This window comes from Balaenoptera musculus, chromosome 4, assembly GCF_009873245.2.
Source record: "Balaenoptera musculus isolate JJ_BM4_2016_0621 chromosome 4, mBalMus1.pri.v3, whole genome shotgun sequence".
In the NCBI taxonomy this organism is placed as follows: domain Eukaryota; kingdom Metazoa; phylum Chordata; class Mammalia; order Artiodactyla; family Balaenopteridae; genus Balaenoptera; species Balaenoptera musculus.
The window spans coordinates 72,922,579-72,935,162 of NC_045788.1; the positions used below are offsets into that span (position 1 = coordinate 72,922,579).

Sequence of the window (12,584 nt, forward strand, 5' to 3'; positions counted from 1 at the left end):
GGAAAAATATATATATATCGTTGCCCACAAAGTCCATCTCCTCAATTTGGGATGATTTCTTGTCTATTCAGGTATTCCAGAGATGCAGGGTACATCAAGTTGACTGTGGAGATTTAATCCGCTGCTCCTGAGGCTGCTGGGAGAGATTTCCCTTTCTCTTCTTTGTTCGCATAGCTCCCAGGGTTCAGCTTTAGATTTGGCCCTGCCTCTGCATGTAGGTCGCCTGAGGGCATCTGTTCTTTGCTCAGACAGGACGGGGTTAAAGGAGCAGCTGATACGGGTGCGCCATGCATTCTCCCGGGGAAGCTGTCCCTGGATCACAGGACCCTGGCAGTGGCGGGCTGCACAGGCTCCCGGGAGGGGAGGTGTGGATGGTGACCTGTGCCTGCACACAGGCTTCTTGGTGGCTACAGCAGCAGCCTTAGCATCTCATGCCCGTCTCTGGGGTCTGCACTGATAGCCGTGGCTTTTGCCCATCTCGAGCTCCTTTAAGCAGTGCTCTTAATCCCCTCTCCTCATGCACCAGGAAACAGAGGGAAGAAAAAGTCTCTTGCCTCTTTTGCAGTTCCAGACCTTTTCCCAGACTCCCTCCTGGCTAGCCGTGGCACACTAGCCCCCTTCAGGCTGTGTTCACGCGGCCAACCCCAGTCCTCTCCCTGGGATCCGACTGAAGCCGGAGCCTCAGCTCCCAGCCCCCGCCCACCCCGGCGGGTGAGCAGCCAAGCCTCTTGGGCTGGTGAGTGCTGTTCGGCACCGATCCTCTGTGTGGGAACCTCTCTGCTTTGCCCTCTGCACCGCTGTTGCTGCGCTCTCCTCCGTGGCTCCGAAGCTTCCCCCCTCCGCCACCCTCAGTCTCCGCACACAAAGGGGTTTCCTAGTGTGTGGAAACCTTTCCTCCTTCACAGCTCCCTCCCAGAGGTGCAGGTACTGTCCCTATTCTTTTGTCTCTGTTTTTTCTTTTTTCTTTTGCCCTACTAAGGTACATGGGGAGTTTCTTGCCTTTTGGGAGGTCTGAGGTCTTCTACCAGCGTTCAGTAGGTGTTCTGTAGGAGTTGTTCCACATGTAGATGTATTTCTTATGTATTTGTGGGATGGAAGGTGATCTCCACGTCTTACTCTTCTGCCGTATTGAAGCTCCTCTCAACTTTCTTTTATACTTCGTGCTTTTTGTGTCTTATTTGAGAAATCTTAGCCTAACCCAAGATTTTATCCCATATTTTTTATAGTTTTAGCTCTTCAGTCTGTGATCCACTTTGAATTAATTTTTGTATATGGTATTAGGGTTGGGTTGAGTTGGGGTTTTTTGTTTGTTTGCCTGTGCCTGTATGCTTGTCCCAGCACCATTTGTTGTAAAGGTTATCCTTTTCCCATTGAACCTAGTACCTTTGTCAGAAATTGATCATGTATGTGTGGGTTTATGGCATCTATTCTTTCCAGTGATTGATTTGTCTACCTTTATGTCATTATTTTACTGTCTTAATGATTACTATAGCTTTGTAATAAGTCTTGAAATTGCCTGGTGTAAGCCCTTCAACTTTGTTCTTCTTCATAGTTGTTTTGGCTATTTCAGGTCCTTTGCATTTCAGTATAAGTTTTAGAATCAGCTTGTCACTTTCTACAAGGAAAGCTGCTGGGACTTTGATTGGAATTACATTAGCTCTATGAATCATTTTGGAGAGAATTGACATCTTAACAGCATTGAGTCTTCATATCCATGGACATGACATATATCTCTCCATTTATTTAAGCCTTGAATTTCTCTTGGCAATGTTTGGTAGCTTTTGTATATTGACCTTGTAGCCTGCAGCCTTGCTACAGTCACTTATTAGGTCTAGTAACTTTTTTGTAGATTTCTTAGAATTTTCTATATAGATGGTCATGTTGTCAGCAAATAAAGACTGATGTACTTCTTCCTTTACAGTCTCTATTCCTTTTATTTCTTTTTCTTTTTCTTTCCAGTACAAAGTTAAATCGAAGTAGTGAGATTAGACATCCTTAACTTGTTTCTGGTGTTGGGGTGAAATTATTCAGTCTTTGACCAATAAGTTTGATGTTAGCTATATGTTTCTTATATATATACTTTATCAGATTGAGGAAGTTTCCTTTTACTCCTGGTTTGCTGAGTTTTTATGAGAGGTTTTTGTCATATGATTTTTTGTATCTATTGAAATGATAATATGGTTTTCTTTTTTAGTGAATTCTATTGGTTGGTTTTCTAATGTTAAACCAACCTTACATTCCTGGGCTAAAACCCACTTGGTTATGATGCATTGCTTTTTTATATATTGTTAAGTTTGATTTACTAAAATTTTGTCAAGAATTTTTGTATCTCTGTTTATTAGGGTTATTGGTTTATAGTTGTTTTTTTTTTTTTTGTCTTTTGTTTTCCGTGTAAGAGCTTGATCTTTGTCTGGCTTTGGTATCAGGTTAATGCTGGCCTCACAATGAACTAGGAAGTATTTCTTCCTCTTTGGTTTTCTGGAAGAGTTTGTGTAGAGTTGGTATTATTTCTTCCTTAATAATTGATGACATTTACAAGTGAAGCCACCTGGGCATAGAGTTTTCTTTGCAGGAAGTTTTAAACTACAAATTCAATTTCATTGATAGATATAAGACTATTTGGGTATCTATTTCTTCTTTAATGAGCTTTAGTAGGTTGTGTCTTTCCAGGGATTTGTCCATTTTACCTAAAGCGTCAAAGATGTAAAGTTGTTCATTGTATTTATTATTCCTTCAGTGACTGTGGTATCTGTAGGGATGGCCCTTCTTCCAGTCCTGTAACTGGTAATTTGTGGCTTTTTTTCCCCTGACAGTCTGACTAGAGGCTTATTGACTTTTTAAAAGTTTATTGACTTTTTAAAAACCCAGCTTTTGGTTTCATTGATTTTTCTTTTGTTTCCTAAGTTACTGGTTGATTTCTGTCCTTTTTCCTTCTGCATAGTTTGGGTTTAATTTAATTTTTTTCATATGGGGTACTTTTTAATTTAAGATGGAAACTTAGTTATTAATTTGAGACTTTCTTTTCTAATGTAGGCATTTAGTTCTATACTTTCTCTGTAAGTCCTGCTTTAGTTCCATTCCACAATTTTTTTTAGCTGCAAGGGAAACTGGTAAATGGAATTTTTTAGTGGGACATATTTCATTTATAGACATAATTAGGATTCTGTAAGTAAGGATTCAGAGGAGAAAAAATGTTGGGTAGGAAGCCAGCAGTGTCTGTCTACCATGGCAGCAATCTTTAAAACTCAAGCTACACATTGTGCAATATCATTATTATAAACCTACAGTTCACCTAAGCCGTTGCAGGTCACATGGGCACATCTACTTGCTTTATTTTTTTTTCCCCTTTGGTGGTAAATTAGCCTTAAGTTTCTTTAAAATTTAAAAAAGGTTTTTTGCTATATGATTGGCAGATAGGGAAAGCCAAATTGAGCCTCCTTTAGTTTTTTGTTAGCAACCTAAACTTTTTATGGTGGAAAATTTTTAAGTACAAGGAATGTATTGAGCTTCTGTGTATCCATTAACTGATTTCAGTAATTAACAACATGTGGCCAGTCTTATTTCAGTTATACCCCATCCTTTGTGCATTATTTTGCAGCAAATCTCAGAATTCATTGTTTCATTCATTAATACTTTGGCATGTATCTTTAAAAGATAAAGGTTCTTTTTATTTTTTAAAAACAGTCACAGTACCATTAACCTCAAAAAAATTAAGAGTAGTTCCTTTATATTATAAGGTATCCAGTGTTCAATTTTTGGTTGTCATAAAAAATTTTTTTTGTATAGTTTGTTTGAGTTAGGATCTAAATAAGTTCCATTCAAGCAATTCATATCTTGTGACTCAATAAGTTTAGTGAAACCTGTGACATTAGAACTTTTCCAAGGCAAAAGCTATTGAAAATTGCTTTTTATGATCACAGTGAAAACCTTCATTGAAATTAAGCTTGGGAAAATATAGTTGTTTTTTCATATTTTTTTTGCGGTGTTTTGTTTTGAATGTTAAAGATCTGACCGTTAGATTTTTTGCAAAATGATCATTACTGAGTTATTGATTTATTGATATCCTTCTGTGCGCCAAAGCAGTGCTAGTTGAAGTATACAATGGTAAGAAAGATAGACATCTTTCTCTGTGTTTAGTCGTTTTAAATACTGATGTTTTGGTTTTATATTTGAAACCTTAACTCATGTCTTGTTCTGGGCAAGGAATAAATTGTTTTCTTGACTCCTCCCCCTCCCACCAAATCTTGCGCTTGCAATCATTGTGCCAGATGGTATGACAGTTTTTATTTTTGTTTTTAAAATTCCATTCCAACTTGGCTGTGTAAGACAAAGTTGTTGCCCTCAAATAGCTTAAAATTTAATAGAAGAGATACATCCAGCAGAAAATAATGATGGCAAGCTGTTACATTTCCTGTGCCCTATTTGACTTGATTATTTTTTGGTTTAACTGTTTTCTTTTTCTTTCTACCCATGTTTTATGACTGCATCTTGCAGGAGAGTCTTATAGATGCAAGTGAAGACAGCCAGCTAGAAGCTGCCATCAGAGCCTCCTTGCAAGAGACACATTTTGATTCCACACAGACAAAACAGGATAGCCGCTCAGATGAAGAATCTGAATCTGAACTTTTTTCTGGCAGTGAGGAGTTCATATCTGTTTGTGGCTCTGATGAGGAGGAGGAGATAGAGAATCTTGCCAAGTCTAGAAAGTCTCCCCACAAAGATTTGGGGCATAGAAAAGAGGAGAACAGAAGGTCACTGACTGAGCCCCCTGCCAGAACTGAGCCTGGAACAGCCACAAACCACCAAGGATTGCCAGCGATGGATTCAGAAATATTGGAGATGTCACCTGAAAAATCAGATGGAATAGTGGAGGGCATTGATGTAAATGGTGGGTTACATTTTAGATTTCCTTTACTTAAAACTTGAATATTACTGAAGGGATTTGTTTATTTGTTTAAATTAGTCTTCTATCTTAAGCAGCTATATCTATATATATATTTTTTAACCCTTCCTTTAGGACCAAAAGCACAGCTGATGTTGCGGTATCCAGATGGAAAAAGGGAACAAATCACTCTTCCAGAGCAAGCTAAACTACTAGTAAGTATATCTAATTGGAAGCATTTACTTGAAGCAGAGAAACTAATTGGCGTAATTAGCTTGATGATTCTTTGAAAGAGGTGTTAGGTGTGACCTCTAACTGAAAACTTCACTGTGGTGAATCTTAATTCTAACTGCTTTATTTCCTTCCCGAATTATCTTGGGCAACTCACATAGTCTGTTGTAGTCAAGGCCTTTCTGTTCCATGGCTGCATGTAATAGAAACCCAACTGAAATTATTACCTGGAAAAGGGGAGTGGAGTTATTTGAAGACTGTAGATGGGCCTCCTGGGTTTCCTAGTAGCTGGAACTGCAAAATAGTTAGGAACCAAGACTATTTTGCTGTGTGTTTCTCTTGTGGGGCCTGCTGGGTTTTCCCCTTGTGATTCTCTGCTTCATACCATTCTTTTCTCTGTATTCTGGTGGCTTTTGTTTGCAAAACAGCTTGTACATAGTCCATCATACCGGTGCTTTGAGGGCCTTTTCCTCTAGAGTCTGCAGCTGATGGGCCCTCCCTCCGTGTTTTTCAACTTCTAGAAAAGAGAATGAGTCTGACTTGCTTAGATTAGCCTATGAATGGATCCTCCTTGGGTCAGGTGTTCATACCTGGCCATTTGCTGTGGCTAAAAATAATTAGAGTCTTGAAGACTGTGACTTCAATGCAAGTAGGCTCTGGCCTCTGGTGCTAATACCCAGACTGTCTCCCTAGTCTAGTAATTGGAAAGGAATGGGAGATGAGACAATGAATAGAACAAGTATAGACCACTTTTTTGAGAAGGTTGGTTGTGAAGCTAGAGTGGGGAGTGGGCAGTAATCAGAGGGGAAAAGATGATCGAAGGAGAGACTGAGCATGTTTAAGTCTGATGGGAAGTATCTGCAGAGAAGATGTTGAAGATACCCATAAAAGAGTGGTATTCTGTGGTGGCACAGTTTCTGAGATGGCAAGAAGGGATTCAGTGCACAGGTGACAAGATAGGATGAAGGACATATCTTCCCTGATAAACAGAAAGAAGGAAAACTGATAAAATGTTTAAAAATGAGGACAATAGTTTTTTGTTTTTTTTTTTAAAGGGAACTTTATTTTTATTTACTTATTTATTTTTGGCTGCTTTGGGTCTTCATTGCTGCACAGGCTTTCTCTAGTTGTGGCAAGTGGGGGCTGCTCTTCATTGTGGTGTGTGGGCTTCTCATTGTGGTAGATTCTCTTGTTGCGGAACACAGGCTCTAGGCACACGGCTTCAGTTGTGGCACGAGGGCTCAGTAGTTGTGGCTCGCGGGCTCTAGAGCACAGTAGTTGTGGCGCACAGGTTTAGTTGCTCCGTGGCATGTGGGATCTTCCTGGACCAGGGCTCGAACCCATGTCCCCTGCATTGGCAGGAAGATTCTTAACCACTGCACCACCAGGGAAGAAATTGGGTTTGTTTATTGGAGAGACAGTAATAACCCTGTATATTTCAGTATCACTTAATGGCTCTAAATTATTGGGTGCAGGTTTAGTATCTCCCCATCCAAAGGGTTATATTGGCCCTTCCATAAGAGTAAGCTTCAATTATCTGAAAGAATAACTTAAACTTTTATCTGATTTAAAAATGAATGTTATATTTTTAATTCTTCAATATGCTCTTTCTTTTTGTTTCCGTCTAACAGCTTTGTCTTTCTGTTATTTTTCATAGGCTTTGGTGAAGCATGTCCAATCTAAAGGATATCCAAATGAACGTTTTGAACTTCTCACCAACTTCCCTCGAAGGAAACTCTCTCATCTGGACTATGATATTACATTACAGGAGGCAGGCCTTTGTCCTCAAGAGACTGTCTTTGTACAGGAAAGAAATTAACATCATGGCCTGACCTCTCTCAGCTTACCCCTTTTTTTCCCTTTTTCTGTGAGATACCATGTCACTGAGTATGTATTTTGGCTCATAGGACCATAGAGCCAAAGTTGGGCAAGCAAGTCACCTGCCTTCTCTTTTATTTCTTGTTCTCTCCTATAATCAGTCTCACACACCCCACCCCACCTCTCTTTTTCTCTCTTCTCCCATTTTCTTCTTTTTCCTACTTTTCTCTCTCTTTCTTACCTAATCTGGTGACCAAATGGAAGTGTTAGGATAAGACCTCCTAGTACTGGCAGCAGGAAATGTATGTTCCAATAAGTGGTCTCTTACACGGCACTTTTTGGGGATCAAATGATAATGTTACTCCTCAGACTCCTTTGGTAAAGGAATGGCTAGATTCAGAATAAGAACAGCCTCCTTTTTTTGTAAGCCCCATGTTTAGTAGGGAGAAGAAATTCTCTAACACATGTTTTGTTTTATTATTCATGTAGGAAATACCGTGTAACAGTGTCCAGGGTTTTGTTTACATGGAAAAAGCGTCCTTTATAATTATTGCTCATCATATTTAAAATTTTTTTCAAAGGATTCCCATCTTCCCAGCTAGAATTGTTTCCATGATATGTGTTATTGACGGAAAGAATGTTAAACTAGGGTGAGTAGCATGGGGTGGCTTTCAATATCCTAGCCTGAGACAGCTTTCTTTATTACTCTATAAACTATCTTGATCCTGCTAGTCCTGGAATGGACATTTCGTGAGCATATTGTGGTGACTGGGATAGGAAGGTGCTTGCTGTTTTTGCCAGTACAGCATAATAGTTCCTTTGGCCCTTCCATTGTTTGGGTCCACAAGTGATCTATAGGAAGGCAGATGTTCAATAATCATGAGTACAGTGGCTTGTAGTTGTAACCACTATGGTTATTGATTGTCCTGTTACTTTAAGGCATACTTAATGTATGCCCCAGGGGAAAAAGAAAAGATGCAGCTGAGAGTTGCTAACCATGTTCCTTTGGTTAGAAATAATGATTCATTTTTTACCCTTGGTTGGAACAGTCTCTAAAAGGCTCTGGTGACTGAATGAGCCTAATTCCTCATGCTGTTTCTTGCAAAAGGTATCAAAACTGAAAACCTCTCTAAGTGGAAGACCTTTCAAATCAATTCATAAGACAACATTTAGTAAGGGAGGTGGGGAAGATTACCAGTAATCTTCAGATGTGGGTGTTTTCTGCCAACAAAAGCCACCTTCAAATTGTAGTTGATGAACACCTTTTTCAGTATTATTTAGAAGAGACCATCTTGAATCTATATAATATGATTTGACTTATCAGCTTCACATTATGCTCAATTCTTATTTTGAGCTTTAGAGTCCTCTGAAGGGGTAGTAGTAACTCTGGTGGCAAAATCAGAACTTTAACTTGTTATAAAACCATAATACAGAATGAACGTATTTTGTCCATTGGGGTTTAGATTGACTGATTCTTCTGCTTGAGGAACATAAATTGCTATTGCTCAGAGACCTTTAGGTTCCCATCGACTTTAAGATCACTCTCTTGGCAACTAAGGGATTAAAAAAAAAAAAAAAAACACATGCTTCTTGTTGCTAGTACACAATTAGAGAATACGGTTTCTAATGGTTGGACTTTGAGGGACCCTCTCTAAAGAATGAGTTATGTATCTCCTCAAGGAAATCATGGAAAATTCTGTTTATTCTTCAGTGAGTCCTATTGAATTAATGTTCTTACATTTTTTTCTAAATCTGTGTAAGTGCTTATGTATAAGTATATAATTGTATAAATATTTATAAATATATTTATATAATTACAATTTCATTTATACCTTGAGTCAAAGTTCTCTCTTTAGATTGGTGACTGAGTAATACCACTTTGGTGTTTTTTTCATAGGCTCTCGAGGCTAACTAGCAGCTTCTGATTTAGTGAGGAGGCATGGTTTTCATGTTAATTCCTCAGTTGTATCTCTGAAATTGGATAATATACTTGCTATCTGAAGAAAAGAGTTATATACAAAGGTGCATTAGAGGGTAAAAAAATTGTTGGTTGTAGACAAGGTCAGAAATCTAGAAATTCAGGGAGGCACAGGGTAAGAAATAAGGTTATGCTCAGCTTTGGTGCTGTCATGGCACCTGTCTCCACTCGGCAAAGTCACAGCTAAAGTCCAAATCTGTCAAAAATATGAAGTCAAGAATTTTCCCCATAGGATTCTGTTTCATTCTTTTACCTACTAGTTTCTCTTTATAAAACATATCTAGAGAACTTGAGACAACGTGTTTGTTAATGATAGGATGTAGTTCTTTCTGATAAGCTCAGCCCTGGCATATCCATTTATGAGAAACCAAAGTGACTTTTTCAACTTCAATTACTGTGAGATGACCACATCAAAGTGATATAAGTAAGCATATCAAAGAGGTAGGGCATGAGATACTGATCCAACTTAGATAAAACTGGAGTGTTTAGAGTACAAGATTAGAGGATTTTATTTTATTTTGAGGCAGGAGTGTAATTATCCTGGCCTTGACATAGAGGCCCATGGGGGAGGCATTATGGATTGTACACAGGAAGAGTATGGATTGTGCTTTGTTCAAGAACTTAATCCACTTAGGTAGTATGTCTTATTTCTTCTGCAAATTCCTTAGCTCTTTGGAGGAGAGGTTTTATTGAATAGATAAAATGAAGTTAGTAAGATAGGTAAAAATAATCATTCCTTGTAGGTATTGGAAACAGCTTGAAAGAGATCTTAAAAGGTAGGGAGGAAAAGAACAAGATAGACTTTGAGAGTAAATGACAGGAGACAAATATAAAGAGGGAAAAGTAACAGGAAGTCTTTCGAATTTGATTTAGGAAGGAACCAGAGAAGAGAACAGCCAAATGAGGGAAGAACAGGGAACTAATTTTGAGTAACTAACATGTGTGAAGTACTTTATGTGCATTTTCTCCTTTAATCTCCCCAAGAACTCTACCAAATGGATATTTTCCACATTTTATAGATAAGGAAGAAAATTGAAGTTCAGAGAACTTGGCTCAGGATGTCACAGCTAGTAAGTAAGTGGCAAAATCAAAATTGGCATTCATGCTCTTTTCACTCCCATGCTGTAGTCTCCTGCAATAGGAATCAATTTGCTCAAAAGGTTATCTTCCCATTGTTTGGCTCTGTAAGTTATCATTTGATTTTTTTCCTTAAAGCTTGTGAGATTTGTGCTATGCCTATAAATTCTTATTTACACCATTATTTTGAGGGGCAGATTACTGATTGCTTTTTTAAAATGATGCAGTGATGAAAATGTAAGAGGAAAATAACTATGGCATTATTTGCCAAGAAAAAATGGAAAGGATAAAAAAGAATTTTATCAAATTTTTAACCATTTCTCAGAAAAGATACAATTATCTTTTCTATATCCCATCTGTATTAGATTATTGAAACTTCTATGTGTATATTTTAAAATCTCCTATAAAATTCTACTTCCTTGATTCTGTAAGTTAACAATTATTTGAGTCCTTAATCAAAGTTGGAAAAATCTTGAAATCCAAGATCTGGTTCCTGCCTGTTTTATCCAGTTGGAGAGACACACTACACTTGAGATAATAGGAGAATATGTAAATGCTTACCTTTCTGAGACTGAACCATAATTACAATAGAAGTTTAGAAAGGGTAAAGAATAGTGTAGACTTTAGTTAGGAAAATAAAACTGGAAAGTGGCAAACACTGTGGCTCAGATTTTCTTTTGACTTACCTGTATTCTTTAGTTCCAGCTTTTGTAACTACTAGATTTAGGGCATGATGTTTTAACAGTAAGGCATAACTAGTACCCAAGTAGGAAAGAATTATTGATCCCAGGATTAAAGATTTTAGCTAGCAGGGATCTCACTTGGATACTTAGGAAAATACCAGAGGGAGCCACTTGCTACTGAAAAGTGAAGGAAAGATTTAATTTCTATACCCAGGTACAAATTAAATGTATAGTACAATATATTATATATGATATGCAGAAAGGGCACTATATGTAGGCAATAAGTGTACTTGGGTAACAGCTCTGCTTCTAATTAACAGAGAATTGGACTAGATCAGTAATTCTTAGTCTGTTCAAGTAAAAGGGCTTGTAATTTTAAAATTCAGCAGTGGTGGGGAGTTGTGGGGTTAAGTATAAATATCATTAATTCCATAAGTGGAGAAAATGTAAATGTGCATATGGAATTGCAGACCTTTTGCAGAAACTCTTGGAACCTACAGATTGTAGACCACTGAATTAGATTATCTCTGACTCCTTTCCACTCCAAAATTTAATGCTTTTAGTCTCTTACCTTTATTTTATATATTATCCCTAGAGTAATTAAAAGTATACTTGTTAATCAGTTCTTGCTTTTTTTTTTCTGTGTCCAGGTTTCATTTGCCCAGTAACTTAATCTACCCTACTGTGATGACTGTAATCTCCAAAAAGGAGAGTATAATAGTTACAGATCTAGTAATGATCTTTTAAACATAATTCATTACTTTTAAAACTTAATGCTGTGTTCCTAATCAGTGTTGAGTATGACTAAAATATAATGAGAACCAAATATTTCACTGACACCAGAGTTAAATTTTATTTTTATGTGTGCTTAAACAAAGCACTTTACTGGCTGAGCAATTGTTATGAAATTGACTTGTGTAAGCTGTAGAATTCACACTTGGTTTTGACAGAAACAAGTGTTTCAAGATCCAATTAGGTCGACTTTTTAAAATATTTCTTATCCCATAGAGTGTATCTCCATGGTGTCATTCTCTCTCTCTCTGGCCCTCTTTCATTTAGGGCCAAAGAGAGAGAGTAAATAGTATTCAGTAGTACTACTCAATAGTAAATCATGGGATGGGGGTTGATGAATAAGTAATGTCTTGTGTAAAACTAAATGAGAGTAAGAAGAACCCACCCTTCTGGTGAACATGGCAGTTTTCCAATAGGACCACTTAAAGACAGCTGTGTACTATGAATATTCAATTTCATTGATTTGCCTTGCTTAGCATTTTAGTTACTGCCTCACCATGCAGCTTAGTACTGCACTGTACACATTTTAGAATGGTGGTAAGAATGTTCTTTAGTACTGAAAATAACCAACAGAGAACACCAAGCCTGACATTGATTTCTCCTGACATGTAGAAATTCAGTATTTCAGTGATGGCTATTTTGGTCTTTGATTCACCTGTGTATCAATCCTGCTAGAGAGACAGCTTAGAATCTAGCTTTTTTTAATAGAGATTATGATGACCTTGGTAGTTTTCCCATGAAGTGATCTCGTGGTTAAATTATTGGATGTAATGAGACCCTTAAATTAGAAAATCTTTTAATATAATTTTCTATTTTACTTTTCCATTCTCTTGATTTTTGACATCTGTTCTCAGAAAATGTCATGATTTTCAATGAAAATTGGCTGTGTTTAAGAAATTCCATTTCTAAATTTTAATATGTAACATTTTTCATTTTTTCATAAATTAATATACAAGGAAAGAATTTGAGGCAAACATCATTTTTATAACTCATTTTCTCTCTACCTAAGAATCCTTATTCCAAATATAGAATAGCTAGCTCCATGATACCCCTCTGCCCTTTTTTGGCCTATGGAATGCAGTTGTATTGCTTAGAATCTCAGTCATTCTCATAAACGTGATAG

General features: G+C 37.4%; 1 protein-coding gene across 6 annotated transcripts in view; it reads left to right on the forward strand.

Annotated features, from left to right (window-relative positions):
* The window catches only part of UBXN7 (UBX domain protein 7), a 71,022-nt gene extending 59,731 nt beyond the window's left edge, over positions 1–11,291 (forward strand). For all 6 annotated transcript variants that reach the window (XM_036850231.1, XM_036850237.1, XM_036850232.1 and 3 more), the window contains 3 exons: positions 4,495–4,888; positions 5,018–5,097; positions 6,771–11,291. In XM_036850231.1, the coding sequence (XP_036706126.1) occupies positions 4,495–4,888; positions 5,018–5,097; positions 6,771–6,932 (636 nt within the window). In that variant the 3' untranslated portion in view covers positions 6,933–11,291. The remainder of the gene's footprint in view (positions 1–4,494; positions 4,889–5,017; positions 5,098–6,770) is intronic.
* Positions 11,292–12,584: the final 1,293 nt, after the last annotated feature.